This window comes from Cyphellophora attinorum, assembly GCF_001299255.1.
Source record: "Cyphellophora attinorum strain CBS 131958 chromosome Unknown Contig19, whole genome shotgun sequence".
Lineage (NCBI taxonomy): Eukaryota > Fungi > Ascomycota > Eurotiomycetes > Chaetothyriales > Cyphellophoraceae > Cyphellophora > Cyphellophora attinorum.
This window is the reverse complement of record NW_017253247.1, coordinates 221,288-237,963: the sequence shown is the minus strand read 5'-3', so window position 1 is coordinate 237,963 and position 16,676 is coordinate 221,288. Positions and strand designations below refer to the sequence as shown.

At 53.6% G+C, this 16,676-nt stretch overlaps 6 protein-coding genes across 6 annotated transcripts; 3 read left to right on the top strand and 3 right to left on the bottom strand.

The window, feature by feature from the left end:
- Positions 1-306: 306 nt before the first annotated feature.
- Positions 307-5,403, top strand: AB675_12056 (uncharacterized protein; the record flags this gene model as incomplete). Its single annotated transcript, XM_018140955.1, has 4 exons — positions 307-709; positions 756-3,856; positions 3,977-4,149; positions 4,212-5,403. The coding sequence occupies 4 exons, from the start codon at positions 307-309 to the stop codon at positions 5,401-5,403; spliced, it is 4,869 nt and encodes a 1,622-aa protein (XP_017998354.1).
- Positions 5,404-6,469: 1,066 nt separating this feature from the next.
- On the top strand, positions 6,470-7,768 carry AB675_12055 (NADP-dependent alcohol dehydrogenase 6; the record flags this gene model as incomplete). The annotated part of the gene is made up of 5 exons (XM_018140954.1): positions 6,470-6,530; positions 6,582-6,595; positions 6,643-6,919; positions 6,976-7,683; positions 7,734-7,768. The coding sequence occupies 5 exons, from the start codon at positions 6,470-6,472 to the stop codon at positions 7,766-7,768; spliced, it is 1,095 nt and encodes a 364-aa protein (XP_017998278.1).
- A 585-nt stretch (positions 7,769-8,353) lies between these two features.
- Positions 8,354-9,079, top strand: AB675_12054 (uncharacterized protein; the record flags this gene model as incomplete). Its single annotated transcript, XM_018140953.1, has 1 exon — positions 8,354-9,079. One exon carries the CDS (start codon positions 8,354-8,356, stop codon positions 9,077-9,079), a length of 726 nt encoding a protein of 241 aa, XP_017998308.1.
- A 452-nt stretch (positions 9,080-9,531) lies between these two features.
- AB675_12053 (uncharacterized protein) lies at positions 9,532-10,365 on the bottom strand (the record flags this gene model as incomplete). Its single annotated transcript, XM_018140952.1, has 1 exon — positions 9,532-10,365. The coding sequence occupies one exon, from the start codon at positions 10,363-10,365 to the stop codon at positions 9,532-9,534; it is 834 nt and encodes a 277-aa protein (XP_017998309.1).
- Positions 10,366-10,699: 334 nt separating this feature from the next.
- Positions 10,700-12,120, bottom strand: AB675_12052 (uncharacterized protein; the record flags this gene model as incomplete). Its single annotated transcript, XM_018140951.1, has 2 exons — positions 10,700-11,407; positions 11,452-12,120. The coding sequence occupies 2 exons, from the start codon at positions 12,118-12,120 to the stop codon at positions 10,700-10,702; spliced, it is 1,377 nt and encodes a 458-aa protein (XP_017998229.1).
- A 1,906-nt stretch (positions 12,121-14,026) lies between these two features.
- AB675_12051 (uncharacterized protein) lies at positions 14,027-15,105 on the bottom strand (the record flags this gene model as incomplete). Its single annotated transcript, XM_018140950.1, has 2 exons — positions 14,027-14,137; positions 14,194-15,105. 2 exons carry the CDS (start codon positions 15,103-15,105, stop codon positions 14,027-14,029), a joined length of 1,023 nt encoding a protein of 340 aa, XP_017998424.1.
- Positions 15,106-16,676: the final 1,571 nt, after the last annotated feature.

Sequence of the window (16,676 nt, the reverse complement as noted above, 5' to 3'; positions counted from 1 at the left end):
GATCGGGGTATCGACGGTTGTACCTGGATCCTGCGGTTCGCATTTCATCTACGGCGTCTGCTGTTTTGCCTGAGCGATATACATTCGGTGTCCACCACAACCCATAAGCGCCCGACCCGTACTTGCGCCTAAACCACGCATCACGAATCCAGCGCTTTGGTCTGGTACACCCTCTTCTCCTTTCTTCGGCCCGTGCCAATGTTTCTCGACGCCATCCCCTGATAAGGTTTGCCAACTGGTCCTGGGCCAAAAGAACTAGCTTTAATCGACCGCAGGCCTGACCTCGAGTCTTTCGGTCACTCCCCCATGGCAAGTGGTGGGCTGTCTAGACAACGATCGACCTCTGACCGGCGAAAGGACCTCATGGTCTCAACCTTCCCGCGAGGTACTCCCTCTGCGCCGAACGCAACCTTCGAACCATGCGCGTCGACTGAGTCGATCTTCCTGTATGCCCAGGGCTCCGATGTCGTCTGCCTGCACCACGACTCGCTTTCGGTCGAGCGTCGCTTTCAAAAGCACACTGATAGGATTCAGCTGATCGCAGTGGACAATGTCAGCGAGACTGGGGCAGGAAGGCTGGTGGTCACATACGATACCCAACAGACCGCAATTGTCTGGGACTTGTTCACGGGCGATCAGATCTCACGTTTCGCGTCCTACGAGCCATTAAAAGTCGCTGCGTGGATGCGGAATGGCAACATTGCCTTCGGTCTGTATATACCATGATTTGTGCGATTCGCGACTGACATTCACAGGAAATGGAAAAGGTGAAGTCATTTTGTTCGAGCCATCGACAAGCGAGCACGTCTCCGCGAGGACTATCTTTGATCCCATCACGGCTATTGCACCGGCCTCTGACTGCAAGAACTATGCGATCGGGTACAATAACGGTTCTATACTTCTGGCAGCGCTTCAGCCCTCGTTCACTATTCTCCACACTTTGACCACCTCCCGTGCTCCATCGCCAATCACATCCCTGTCTTGGCATGCTTCATCTTCGAAGCAAAAGTCTGACATGCTCGCAACGCAAACAGCGGATGGAGATCTCAGAGTTTGGAGTGTATCAAAGCCTCCTACAACCGAACTGCCCAGGGTCATTCGAGTGCTCAAACGGCCTGAACCAAATTTCTTGCCCGGGAGAACTTGGCTAGCATGGTCTCGAAACGGCCGCATTATACAGTATTCTGAGGACGAGACGTGGTCTTGGGACGTACGTACCAAACACGTTACGTATGATACGTTACCAGTATTGCACGGCATTCGTGGGATCGCAGCATACGGCCCGAATGCTACTCTGTTTTCGCTGGGTCCCGACTTCACAGTTCGGCAGTATGATGCTGAGCAGTGTCGAATAACTGCTAATATCCGCCATGCCCCAAGCAATATTTTGCCCACTCCACCCGAGGACAATCAACTAGGCTGGACGACTTCCGGCAGTGAAGACTCTTCTGGACACTCGCCAATTGCACAGTCTAAACGAGCTATGGTAGACCGAAGCCGTGTTCTGAGTCCTCAGTCGTATAACAGCAACGCAGTCTCGCTACAATCACGAGCTTCAAAGCACTCAATACCATCACGCAGGGATGTCGTGTCACCGGGACAGCAAAGTGAGATGACCGGCACTACCTTTAGTGTTGGTGCTGCGCCGTCGTATATCCATGATTATTCGAAGTCGCCCCAATCGTCGCGGACTCAGCCAAAGAAGTCTTCGAGACTCCGACAGCAGGTCATTCTAAGCCCCCAAGAGCGACCTGTGGATGATCTGTTTCCGTTCACAAGGGCAAGACTCGATGAAGTGCCCTACAAACCGCCACGGAAATTGAGCGACTCTGAAATGACGCCGGACAATTTGCGCCGTCAAATGCTCCAAGTAGTTTTCGGTTGGGCAGAGGACATCCAAGACATGATACGAGACGAGATGAGCAGGCATGCTCCAGACAGCCAACATGCCATTTTTCTCTCCAGGTGGCTTGACGAGGACGACGAGTATCTATCTGAAGTCATGGGCAGCACCAGTGTCCTTTCAAGCATGGATTGGATGCTTCTTGCTCTCGGCGCTATCGATCACTCAGCAACAGCAAGAAGAATTACCCAAGTCTTCATCGAGAAAATGCTGAGCAGAGGCGATGTACATGCAGCCGCGACGATGCTTCTGGCCCTCGGTAATCATTCAGATGCGATTGAAGTATATGTGTCCCGCAGTCAATTTATGGAAGCAGTAATCTTGACCTGTCTGGTGACTCCCTCCGATTGGCAAAGACAATCTCATCTAGTCCGGAAGTGGGGAGAACACGTCGTTGGCAACTCCCAGCAGCAGTTTGCAAGAAGATGTTTCTCCTGTTCTGGTGACGAGCCGACCGAGCCATGGACTTCGCCATCGGTGGCACAAATGTCAAGTCAAAATCTGTCGAGCCAGAACTTGAGCCATGCCTTGGCATACATCCCAGAGAACCCCATCTCGGAGGAAGTGCCGAGAGACTTCGAGAACATCTATGCGCGGAACTTGGACAGACGTCGTGGGCTGGATGCTCCTACTCCTGTTGCGATGCCGGCTCCACCAACTCCATTCAGAGCGGCGCTTTCTCAGAACACTCGCGTTACACCGCAGACCTCGGCCTTGAAGCTTGTGACGGACTTTGGTGCTTCAGAGGTTCCGCAGGAGTATCGGTTCCCAGGCCTGAAGTCCGCCGACTACACTCCCACGGCCGGTGCTACCGTGACACCGATCGCTGAGTCGGCCATCGACAGATCGGCATTGTCGCCTGGCGGCGCTGGCAGTTATCGGCAGAACAACATTCGAAGTCTGAACGCGGCCATGTCAGCTCGTGGAGTTTCGACAAATCACAAACACCGCCTGCCGTCAATCGGGGAGACTCCAATTGATGTTGAAGGTCCCTCCTTCAAGCGATCGCCTCCCCCGCCCCTTCCGAACAACCAATTAGCGACTCCAGCTGACTCGAGCTCGGAACGTGGACAAGATTCGGGCGAAAATGAAAGGAGCAATGGGCCGGACCAAGAATCAAATCGAGTTGACGATAGCATGGTCGAGGTCCCGCCTCCTGATCGCGGACTCCTGTTATTGACACCAGCCCGCTACGAGCCGACTACCCAAAATGCGGAGAAGCCGACGCCTCAGACGGCAGTGCGCCCACGTGCAGGCTTGGAATTTCCACACGCGAATTTGCGACCTGACTCTAGGCAGAGTGATCTGGAGGAGCTCTCCAACATGGACCAATTCCGACCGCGTACTGGCTCCAAGAGCCGAAAGCCTGATGGATTGTCCATCAATCTGGCTCCCACTGTGAGCGAGTATTCCGCGACGCGGCCTCCAACAGGCCAAACCTTTACCACAACACAGATCGATACCGATAGCGAGCTGACGAGTCCACTCCGGACCGGAGACACGCTCGACAGTCGTGGCAAGAGTGCTACTGCCAGCCTCAGCGGACGCAATATCGACCACTATATCAGCAGTCTAGAGCAAGCTCATTATTACAGCAAACACTCGAGATCCAGGGAGACTTCAGCGAGCAAGATGACGGGAAGTCGTGGTACCACTCGTCGTGGCTCTGATGCACAGGATCATAGGACGCCAAACCCGGCGAAGAAGTCGCCATCATCTCCAATTCCAATGTCACCGGAGGACCTTCGCATGTACACCCAAAGCGTTGACAGTATGACTACGTCATATACGTCGAGTGCTCCCGGTGGTAACCGGATTGGCACTCCTGCAAGTCGTTCTCGTCTGGGCAAACATCAGATTCGTGCAAACAACGATGACTCAAGGCGTAAGAGATCTCATTCAGCCAAGGCAAGAGGAGAGCAAAGGCATGCCAGCCAGATGGGCGCAGTCGTAGTAAGACTCGGAAAGAACGTGGCGGCGCACCGAGGTCTCCATCCTCGCCACTCCCAATGGTACCATCCGAAGAGGATAGAAAACAGCCAAACGACCCGTCACTTCGTTTCGTGAACGCAGACCGGTCTCATCGCTCTCGAGACGGCAGCCGGCAAAGAGAAGCCTCGACCGAGCCGCGCCGGAAACAGCACAGGTCACGAAGCCGTCAAGCCGACGAGCCCGAAGGCCATCTATCGAGGAGAAGCAGCACTAGCACCCGTGACAGAAGACATCGAAAAGACAAAACCTCTGATGTGACTGCCGAGAGCCATCCAAACGTCAATGGATACATGTACGATTCTCTGACAGGTGAAAGCTCGACAAATTTGTCCCTCGACGCAGAAGTTCAATCCGCCAGCTCCAACAACCGCGAACCACGAAGCAGACGTCGTGAGCTCGCCAAAGAACTCGCAGCAGCTGAGCTCGAGGCTCGCAGACTTTCGCTCGCACGTCGACCTTCTGCGCCAAACATACCATTCCCGGGGCAAGGAGCACATGGCAAGTCGGCGTCTGAGAGTCACGCGCCGCCACTGTATCGCCACCATACTGACGACGGATTCACTCGCGTTCAGGGCGAATCAAGACTGCGGAGACCATCAACTCCTCGAGCCATGCAAGTCGATCCTGCAACGCTGAATGAGGCTAGGATCGACGACTTGCCAGAAGTACTTCCTAGTAGCACGTACCAGACACCGAAGATTGGTCACTCCAAGCCCAGCTCCCGTCCTGGGACAAGCCACTCTGGGCGAGGTCACGCGCGAACTGCTTCGAAGGAACAGGAGGAGATCAGAACAGCCCAAGAAATTGCAGCTGCTCTGGGTCAGCTGCCTCGTCACCCCGCCTTCAACGCAGGCGTCGCGCGTTCTCGCTCGAATTCTCGAACCCGCGATCGTGACTATCCTCGGCGCGATACTTCGCTTCCACGCGGTGTCTCCCGAGAGCCTCTGCACAAATCACCGCCACTGCACGAAGAACCGCCACTGATCATCGACACCCGCACTGCCAACAGCGGCCCACCCATGGTTCTACCGGAACTCCAGCACTTGGTCTCACCGCCACCACCTCCGCCTCCGCCGCCTGCTCCGCCGAAGGACAGGCCTCAGCTTGCAATACGAACTAATACTAGTGAAATTGCATCGAGAACACCCTTACCACCATCCGCCAATCCGCGCACCGACGATGGAGTCGTAGCTGGTCCTTCCACCCTGACCGTGTCCGGCCTCAACGGCGTCCCACGTCCCGCCAGCGCCACTGCCGCAGGGCCCGCATACGGTCATCGCCGCGGCCGTAGCGGCAACCTGGGCAGTGAAAGCCAATTGAATGGCAAGATCAAGAATCTGTTTGGCAAAATGCGTACGCCTAGTCAGGGCAGAGGTGATAATGCTAGGAGCCCACCGCAGCCGCAGTGGCAGGGCGGGAACGTCAACGGTGAAGCGGATTCGTCGCCGTATGAGACGAACACGGGTCTGGGGTATTCGGATCGGAACTTGGCCGCACAGGTGCAGTGAATGGTGCTGGATTGTCTGGGCGGCCTGGCATTGAGGCCTCTCAGTGTTAGCTCAGTAAGTGTTGGCAAGTGAGCGCGTCCTATTGTATACCACGAGAACGATCATGGTGCGAGATCTGACTTGATTGGAAGCTGTTGTGGAGTAGCATTGCTAAACGATACCTACTGCTATAAGGTCCTCACATCAATGGCAGAATACATAGCAGCTGTTGTAATCACTTTGCTCATTGCAAATATATAAGTGCAGCGTCTTGCCGTCCAATCTATCTACCGGCATCAATTGTCTTCCTCGGCCTCCCCTGCAGTGGTGGTTTGTCCTTTGCAGGCGATGCTGAACGGCCAGGCAGTATGCCGGCTCTGCACGCTTGACCTTACTTACAGTGACGTGATGACTCAGGCAATATTGGACATGACGACAATCACAGATACTTCAGTGGGCTTCGACCATGCTGGAAAACAGTCGTCACGACTCACGACTGCTAAACGGCGACGGCCAATTCACCACAGCCGGACAGCTCGGAATTGTCACTCGAGATTTCCGAGATCAACAGGAACCCGTGGGCGCAACACCTACATGGAGGGGCATCAACTCGCAGGTTAGAAGCCAAAACCCCCAACCAGAACACCTCGCCCGCGAGCTGATTTGCTGCCCACAGACCAAGGCGGGGGCTTCCTGCCTTCCTAGGTAGAATTGCACCGGACATACATCCGACTTTTCGCCTTCCAACCTTCGTTGTCACTACAAACGACGTCATCTGCGTTAGAGCCGCATCGCGATGCAAGCGCGTTCGAGGTTTGATTCGAGCTGAGATCAATGACACGCTGCGGAAGAATAGCCCGGATGTACTTGTCACGGACCAGACGGTAAGGGAGGCGATGCATCATGCGAAAGGTTGAGAGTTGCTGTTGAATGCCATCTCGTGTCAAACGCGTGCCCCTCTATTGACTCCAAGACGATCGTCACCGTCGGATATATTTTTCTGGCTGTTTTATTTCTGTCTTGTGTGTCTGCTTCTTTTGTCCTACGAGCATACTACCGCACAATATAACACAGTAAATCAATCAAGATGGGCTATCCAGACAAATTCCAGGGTTTCATGATCAATGATCACAACAAGTGGACTGACTGTACGTTTGAGAAGTCCACCATTGGGAGACGACACTAACAACCACCAAAAGTCAGGAAAGAAGAGGTGAGGCGGACCGCAACACCACTGCGGCCCAACTAACTTCAAACCAGTTCAAACCAAAAGTCTTCGGCGACAACGACGTCGACATCAAGATCGAGTGCTGCGGCGTTTGCGGCTCCGATGTCCACACCATCAACGGTGGTTGGGGTGGCTCGCCACTCCCGATCTGCGTTGGTCACGAAATTGTTGGCAAGGCCATCAAGGTCGGCTCCAAAGTCAAGACTGTCAAGGAAGGAGACCGTGTTGGCGTCGGCGCACAGATCTGGGCTTGCTTGAAGTGCCCTCAATGCAAGAGCGACAACGAGAACTATTGCCCGCATCAGGTTGGTACGTAGCGACAAGCCCATCAGAGATCATGAGACTGGGTGCTGACCTCGAAATAGACACCTTCGGCGCACCGTACCCCAAGGAGGTCGACCCGGACGAGACGATCACACAGGGCGGGTATGCCTCGCACATTCGGGCACACGAGTACTTCGTGTTTCCCATACCGGACGAGATCGCTTCCACAGACGCAGCGCCAATGATGTGTGCCGGTCTCACAGTCTGGTCGCCGCTCTCGAGAGCGAAAGTCGGGAAAGGCTCAAAAGTAGCCGTCGTCGGTATGGGCGGGCTCGGCCACTTCGCCGTGCTATGGGCTGCTGCGCTCGGGGCCGAAGTCACAGTATTGTCGCACTCCGAACACAAAAAAGATGATGCTATGAAGCTCGGTGCAAAGGAATTCGTCCTCACCAACAAGGACGGCTGGGAGGAGCCACTGGCATTCAAGTTCGACTTTGTCCTGAACAGTGCTGATATGACGCACACTTTCGACATCAGCAAGTACCTCTCGATCTGCAACGTCAATGCTCCGTTCCACCAGGTCGGTCTGCCAGACGAGGCACTGCCGCAGTTCAAGGCGCAGAGCTTCATGTCGAATGGTTCATCGATCGGCGCGTCTCACATCGGGTCACGGCCCGAGATGTTGGCTATGTTGAAGTTTGCGGCGGAGAAGAAGCTCAAGCCTATTGTTGAGACGCTTCCTATCGGTGAGAAGGGTTGTGCGGAGGCTGTGGAGCGCGTGTCCAAGAACAAGGTTCAGTACCGGTTCAGTAAGTGGTTTGATGCTGAAAGTGGTCTGCATTTGCTAACATGCGTACAGCTCTCACAGACTTCGACAAGGCGTTTGACGCTTAAACAATGGCCCGAAGACCAGTCCTCGACCCATGACCGCGAAGGCATTCTATAGAATTCCGCGAGAGTACTGAACGCTGTCGAGAGCGGACATCAAACACACTTTTCAGTTTGCTTGTACTACCACGTCCTCTTGTCCATTTATGTCTTACTTGAGTTTCAAGTGAAGTCTCCTTTGACCCGTTGTACTGATGTGCTGTGTAGCTGCCTCTGCTGTGCATAGCAGTCAAAGCCAGCTTGTCGTTTTTCAATGAGGCAGCAGTTAATCTACCGTCACTGCAAGGACGTCCTTTGGGGTTGATCGGTGGACCGAAGGCCCTTGGAAGTGAAGACCGGTATTGCGCATAGAAGGCACTCAACGTGGATGCCAAGACAATAGTCTCAGACTACTTGATATTCTTTGCCTTCTAATCTGTCCTTACTTGCAAGTATCTTCTCGAGATCGACACCTTTTCTGCCGCTACACGAAGTACTTCCTTGATCGTTTCAACCAGCCTCGACTCGAATCCTGAATTTGGCCTGCATCACACTGTACACGATCGAGCGGTTTCATATCCGCACTAAACGCGCATGACTTCCATAGCTACGATGACTGCCAGCATTTGCGTCTCTTCTGCCTCAACGCCCAGTCCGACAGGTCTTCCGGAGGAGGTGCGCCTGATGATATGGAAGCTGGTCGTGCCAAGCCGCATGTCCAGCTGCGCTCGCACCATCTGGACTGACGCCTATCGGGTGCCCCGCGTGTGGCATCAGTGGCACACGGAGGATCGACCATGGAAGCACGCGTTGCTATCTCTCATGCTCATCAACAAGCAAACCAAGCAGGACATCGATGGCTCTGTGAGCAAGATCCAACCCACACTGGTCTTCTGCAATCACCATCACGCAAGACGATTCTTCTTCCCCTCCATTGGCTCGGTGATGCCACGATCGGACGTGGGTGTTCCTGATGTGTATGTGACTCACACGATACACCGCTTCAACGGCGTCCTCCAGGTTGAGAGCGATAGCGTCGAAGAGCAGAAGACCTTGTTGCACCGCGCCATCAAGAGTATGCTTGAGTCCGGATATGGATTACACAATGTACCCGAATCGGACCTGGAAACCACGTTCCTGCTCGAGTATGAACGTCGGCTCTCTGCTGAACACGATCCGGACTGCAGGAATGCTTTGGAATCCGACTTACAAGAACTCAGCCTGGGAACATGGAGGTCAGAGAAAAAGTATGAGACGAAGCACATCCATTGCACCAAAATTTTCAAGTGCGTTGCGACTGGAAGAGTCTTGAGCCGGGTGTCTTCGGCGAGAGTCTGACGATAGCAGAGCGAGGAGGGCAAGACCAGTGGCAGGCGACGAGCTCGATTGTGCATAGCGTCGGGCTCGAACGCGCGAAGGGGGTCGACGACACTCTCTGCCGCGCCGTTTCACTCTTACATGGCTGGCTGCACGTATCAGTGTTGCTTACACTGTACGATCCTAGCGCATGTATCGGAAATTTGAGGATCAAAGGGGTGTACAAAGGGCACACCAACTGCCTGATGGAAACGACAGGCTTTCCTGAGACCACCAGTAATGTAGGCCGCGCACGCCAAGTTCACCAATCATATTCCTAATCAATCGGCAGCAAACCCTATCAGAAGATCCATGAAGATCATGTGTGGCATTCAGTCATGAGCATACATAGCCGAGACCATACCGATTCATCGGCAGAGCTGAAGGGATGGAAGAAGATGACACTGACTCCCACTCACAGCCATTTCCTACACTCATGCGAACCCTGCATCAAACTCCTCGCCAACCTCAACCCCAGCCTGCCTCTCGGCCCAAGCCTCCCTCTCTTCATCGCTCCCCATCACCATCCCCTCCCCCTCCTCCTCCCCCCTCTTCACACCCAGCCCAACGACCTGCCCCGGCATCCAACAACGCATACTTTTCGGCCCATACTTCTTGTACAACGTCTTCTCAAACCCCATCGTCTTCCACTTATCGTGCTTATCATCCATATTATCAAACCCCCAATCATTATCCTTCGTCACCAACAACGCACTATCAAACCAAATCCTCTGCCTATCCTTCCCCGGCGCCACATTCGGATCCAGAATATAATTCCTACACCAATCATCAAAAAACAACTCACACTGCAACCCCTTACTTCCCCAAATCCCCATCATCGGACTATTATCCATCCCGAAGTTATAGCACTGACTCATCTTCCCCTTATCCGGCACCACATTCGTGTAATTCCGACATCTGCCCCAATCTGGCTGCGGCGGATTGCTCCAGCGGGCGCCGCTTTGACTGGGCGCGAGCCCATTGTATGCGTCGTTTTGGAAGGTGGTGCGCCAGTCGCAGAAGCGGACAATGTTGGGGGAGTTGGGTTTGATGGCGTCGCGCGAGATGCGGCGCGAGTCGTACTCGGAGCTGTCGTAGAGGATGTTGATGTCGTTTTTGGCGATCCAGTCTTTGATCCAGGCGTCGCTGATGGCGTTGGTTTGGGAGTAGTTCACGCCGCCGGAGGTCACTGCGAAGCTGGTGGTGGTGAGGGTCAGGAGGAGGAGGATGAGGTTTGGGATGGCAGCGGTAGGAGTTTGGGGACGCATGGTTGAGTGCGAACTGGAGGATCTCCTCTGGCTTCGGGTGAGGGGAGGGGTGTTTGACCGGCTTGTGCTACGCCGACGCATGTATTGACAGACATCACCTACCTGACTTGCATTCTGTAGACTTTATGTTCGTTTTCCTGAACAAAGAAGGCAACCTTCGAATTTCGATTGTTGCTACGGGCTGATGTGTTAGCTTACAAGGCCCATTGTTCCAAAGCGCACGGACCGTCTTATTGATGGTCGCCTCTCATCCAATCAGCAAGACAACGTTATCCAAAAGCGACCATGCGAACGCGACACCCACGCAGAGGCTTGCCCAATCTCCCCTGCCGCATCAAATGTACTTCATACAATGAAGGGTGCGCGTGGCGTCTGGCCTTACCCCCGGCATCTGACCCTTGATCCAGAGTAAGACTTTTTGCCAAAGGCACTTAGATCCCAGGTGACAAGACTCATCACAGCCGCGTATGAGCCAGTAATGACCTCTCCGCGCCGAGCCTTCTAGCAACTTCCCAAACTCGATGTCGACAGATCCCAAACCACAGCTATGTAGAGCTGAGAATACATCGAGCCAGACCGAATCCACGACTTCAACACGCGTCATTTTGAGGCGTCTCAACGTTGGAGATACAGCTCGCAAGAGGGTGACGATCTGGGATTGTGTGAACTTGAAGCCTTGCAGATCCAACAACTGAAGACGAGCAAAGTTCATGGTCTCGATGCCCGTCGGTAACGGCAGCTGGTACCGGCAAACATTCGTGTTGAGAGTCAATTCTTTTATGGCTGTGGCTCCTCTGAGAATTGGCGAGACTGAACGTGATAACTCCGCCAATGGATTGTTCATGACGAAGCCGTCCCTATGATAAAGCTTTAGGACGAAGGTCTCCAGCGATGCCAGGTTGATCCCGTGCCACGGAGCCATCGGACCGGTTTGAGAGCTGCCGCCGAGGCCTGGAAGAGTTATACCATGCAAGTTCAGCTTGACTGGTCTCGACGAATGCTGGAGGAATGCCCGGACTGCAGCTCCTGCATAGGCTGCGAACTGTCTGTCAGTGGCCTCGTCATGGCGCGAGAATGGGATCGCACGTGCTTCACGAAGCATCGTGCAATTTTGGGGTTGGCGTCCGCCACTAGATATTTGGAGCCTGAGGCGCGAGTGCAACTGAGCTCACTCAGCCGAGGGAACTGACTGAATGCGGCTTCAAGTCTCGATTGAAACGCAAGCTCGCCAATTTGCAGTATTTCTTCCTCCTTGATGCGAGCCGCTTCATACGCTCGATAGAATGGTGATCGGAGTTTGTGCATGGATTTTGTTGCTTTGGAAGGCGCATTTGCATAGTCTTGTAAGTAGATGTCTGTCATGGCCTTCCCATCTGTCGGACAGGCATCGGGTCTGAACCATCTATCCTCGTGTGAAAACCATCCTCCGTGGTAGTACTCGCCCCTGCTTTGTGCTTTCCACTCGTTAAAAGTACGCTGCACAAACACCTGCTGCAATTCGATAGACACGCTCGTGACATGGTTGCGCAAGTCGCACCGACTGATGTTCTCCAAGAACTCGAGACTGTCGATGCGGGTATCGAGGTAGATGCGCGAGAATAGATATGGCTCTGTAATCAGCTTGAGCTTCTTGGTGCACAGTCTCAAGGAAGCGAGAGTGTCATCGTCGTTCTTATCGTGAAGCGCCTTGCAAATGCCGTCCAGTATTTCCTCTGGGAAGCCTCTGTACTCGTCGTTGAACGTTGAAGCCGCCATAGTGGTGAGATCCCAGCAGGAGCAGGTTGCCGCCGTGGTGACAAGCTCACACAAATGAAAGTGCGTTACCGTTGGTTGTAAAGGAGTGCCAAGACGCCAGTGCTGTTGCCTACCACAACGTGAAGTGAAGGTGCAACTGAAGTTGTGAGACTTCTGGCAGGTGCAGCACACCACTTGATCCGTTGTTGCCATATATCTATAGTACTGAAGTTGCCGCTCTGTGTTCCAGAGCCGAGAGGTCCAGATATGGAAGTGAGGTCTCGAGCTCCTTCTCTACATAGCCTCGCCGACGACGCGTGTCCGTTTCGCTCGACTCGATTGTTACGAGCCCGACCAAGGAGTATTGCTGCTGGAAGCCCTCATCCAGCTCACTGGTGATATTGATGACGAGAGGCGAGTCGCGCCTCTGCTGCCGGCGGATCCTGATGGTTGCGAAAGCCGTGTTCAAGCCATTAGACGCCATACCTTGGTGCTGAAACAGATGTATTGGAAGCTCTAGCTGTAGCTGCCGCCCACGCCTCCATGACTCTATCTTTCTATCGGTCCAGGACTAGGCGCGTCTAGGCATCGATGGTCCTGTCTTATGGTGTCGAGCCATCCCTAAACCTCACATGATGGCCTGTGGGCGCCCAAGGTTCGATGATGAGCAGATAAGCTGCCGGATGCAGTCTACTACACGGGAACTTGTCCCTCCATAGGCACGGCGGATGCTACTTGCATGTTATACAATATTGTTTGGAATTTGCGACAACTCAGTATGGTGCAAACTGCTGGTCAACGGACCTTTCGTGGTCTTCACAAACCCAGACAGCAGCCTTGTTGCGCTTGCCGTGGATCAAGGATCGGCTATGTGCCTTGGAAGCAACGTCGGTCACTCCACGTCGCGTCAGAGTGATCCGGGTCAGGTCATTGCAGGACCAAGAGCATGAGCAAAGGAAGCAAGGCAATTCGCGACGTTGCTTCCAAGCTTTCTATAGTACGAAACCAGTCTACCAGTACCTTCCTATTAGGGACTTCTATCGGTCCATCCTGTGGCCTTCAAGCACAAAATTCTGTCTCTACAATGCATTAATGTTTTCCCAGTATGCAAAAGACGTGTGAAGGGCCCTACTCGTGTTTCCCCGCTTTTGACACAGGGGACGCTTGGGGGTGTCGAGGGGAGCTTGGGGACGAGAGATCGATGGTTTATATGGTGCTGCCGCATTCGGATAGCTGAGTAGGGCATTTTTGCATCCGGCGCTGTGCGTCGAACTCGAGATCATTACAGCACACCCGGAAGAGGACAGCTCACAGAGGCTACCCTCACTCGCTTGAGATCGCTTGAAGCAAAAGCAGAGAGAGCAACACGATCGGGTGTCAGAGATGAGGGGCAAACATGTTGACGGCGGAACACAGGTATAGAAGCTGGTCGAGACCGCCAGTGCAAAGAAGATGGAGGTTCAGAAGGTGATGGCGTCCAAAGGGGCTACAGGAGGTGGGTGGAGTGCTAGCTTGGACGAGATCAAAGATATCGCATTCGAGAGATTGTTCGATGTTTGTGCTTCGGTCGAGAAGGAGGAAGAGTTATGGGATACGAGTGATTATTTGCTGGTCGAGGACGAGAACTCATAGGATAACTCTGCTCTCATTGTTATTCCTTTCCATAGTTCATTTGAGCGCATGAGGGCCACTCTCAGTCGCTTCTGAAGTCTTCAAGCCTTCTGCAGAAAGCAGTCCTCCTAGAAGCTGCAAGTAATGTCCCCTCGCCGTGCCCACACCAGACTCGAGCTCTTCCGCGAGCGTCGATTCCGTCACGGGTCGAAACCGCTAGACGCGCAGTGGTCTATCTCGACCGCGTAGCGATGCAGAGAGTCGTGCCACATCTCTCCAAGCTCCTATCCAACTTCCCCGATTCGCTTCAGGCCCGCTACGCTTCGCGAAAGACCAGCAAGAATGGACTCTCTTTATGCTTCGAGATGGCTTCATCAAGGAAATCTACCGACGGAGCCGCGCCATCAGGAATCTTGACAAGAGCAATCTAGCATGACAGTCAGCCTGACCCAGCATCTAAACGCTCAGACGAGATTGTCTTACCACGGACTTCCGCGCCTCATCCACCATGGTGACATTGACGTTCGTGCTAGAACGCAGGCCTTGGATGGCGTCACGCGAGACCATCCAGTAGTCTTTCCAGAACTGATACATCATGTCATGGTATCTCTTCGGGTCATCGAAGCTTGGCAGAAAGGCCTTGCACAAATTTTGGAGCCGGGTCTGCGCATCTCCGCGGAAGATCCTAAGATGGTCCGCTATAGGAAAGCAAACCGTCCGTCGTTCAAGGTGGTAAAGGTGTGCTGCTTTCTGCTGCTCCGATGGCAGGTGACGCAAACCTATAGTGATCGCCTTCAAGGTGTCTGCAATATCGAAAGGCCCGAATGCGACGGTTCTTAGGTTTGGCAGTCCTGTGACATCGACCTCCTTGACGGGGCGTATGAAAGATGAGGCTCCGTAGTCCTTGATGCGTACGCACTTGAGGTGGGACGTCAGCAACGAAGGACATAGCGGCGCCAACTCTAAGGCTCGCGGCGCCAACGCTAAGGCTCCAGACTCGCGTTGTTGACCTCGCTCGACATGAAGGATAGCATATTCGATGAGAATCGGGGTGACCATGGCTTTGAAGACAGACGATACCAGCCGCAGATTAGGTGCCCACGGCTCGTTCCACTGGCGAGGACTCTCGGCCCAAGATTGATCTTGTCCTCCTGAATCTGGTCCTCCTAGATCGTACGGTAGTCGACCGACTCCGACGACGAAGTAGATTTCTTCTCCGACAAAGACGGCCTCGAAGATGTGCTTCAACATCTCGTTTGGCATGTCAAGTAGCTCGATTTTCTTCTTCGCAGGCGCTTTGATGGCGGTCGCGGTGGAGCACTCTTTGGCCTTCGACTGAAGTTCGATGGCTGCGATGTAGTCAAGGGCCGAATCCAGCGACTTGAGGTCGTCCATGATTATTGTCTCGCGGTGTTCTCAGATCCCGAGCACCAAGTGTTGAGCGCGAATCGTCCAAATTCAACTTCTGCATCGGTCAGTAGACTGTAGAAACGAGATGAAGTAGACTGCTTACGTTCTGCCTGCAACGATTACCACGAAGCACAGGTGTGGAGGTATCTGCACGGTGAGTTTGAGGTAGCAAGAGATTGAATGCTGGTCGTTTGAGAGAGTGCAATATCGACGTAGAAAGAATTGCGCCGTGCGATGCCAAGAGCTCAAGTCAGGTCATCTAAATGTGATCTCAGTTGCCATGGTTATATATTCTTGATTGTAGATTCTGTTTCAAATCCGCACATAAAACGCCATGTCTTCAGAAACCGGTAGCCTCACCGACTGAGTTCACTGAGGGTTGCGACAGAAGAGGAGGATGTGTTAGATAGTGCCTGAGGCGTGTGCGGGTTTGAACCTCGTGGGACTCTGGATGGAGGGGCAGAGATCGTTATTCAGGCTAACGGTCGATGAAGCCTCATCCGATCCAGGAGTCGATTATGTTATTGCTTTTTGCGAAGACTGCAGACATCTAACTGTGGCTGTTCGCTTCGTGGGTGAGGCGGACTTCTTGCGCTTTTTCCGTTTGCGACAGGCCTGAATCTCGTGGCGTGTGTCACGGCTGGTGACAGGGTGAACCTCAGCTGACAGACACCTGACTCCCAGTGTTGAGCTGGAGCGAGTGACGTTCCGACTCAAAGCACTTCGACGCGAGTGTCATGTTACCTGCCTCAGTGAACAGGGGACGTCAACGAACCAGCACACCACGGCATAGCTCCCACAGATGCAGCATGAGAACGACCTGTGCGCTGCCAACACTTTAGCTCCTTCAACGGCCTCACCCTACAGTAAAGCAGCCAGCAATCATGTTGCAATACTTCGTGAGCCGTCGCAAGCCTCCATTGTCAGCTTGACTCGTCTTTCACCCCGTGCTCCACCAGATTACATCCGGCTGGGAGCTTCAGAGCAACCTAATTCATCAGCTGTATCCTTCAGCGAGACCACATCGCTTCTGGTGGTGATCAACTTGAATCCAGCCATGGAATGCAATGACCAAGACGCAGCGTCGGGCATCACAGCATGGCATGACGCCCAAGGAGGCCAGCTTCTACGGCAAAACCATCAATTGCTGAATAATTATAGGACTATGGTGAAGACAACAGTATTGCCAACTACTATACGCTGCCGCCGAATGTAGATACACTGATGAAGAAGAAAGATGGAAGGCCCGATCAGGCGAAGGAAGGAAACTCGGAGTCTCGATCACATAGGATACGTCATACCAAAAAGGCAACCACCGTTGGTCTCTCCACTTAGCCCTGAAAGCCTGGTTGCCTTGAGCCTTGATCCGTCCTACAAGACTTGATGGCTTCCTCCTTCAGGCCTCCCATCCTCTATCGCCCCATTTAGAGCAAGTCTCTGTAGAACATTGACAGCGCTGTTGCCGCTTCGCACAATAAAAGTAGCAGCAACACCAAGAAACCTGACGACATGAAATTTCTATTGTAGCCAAATGGAAGATGACACGGCACTAGGGA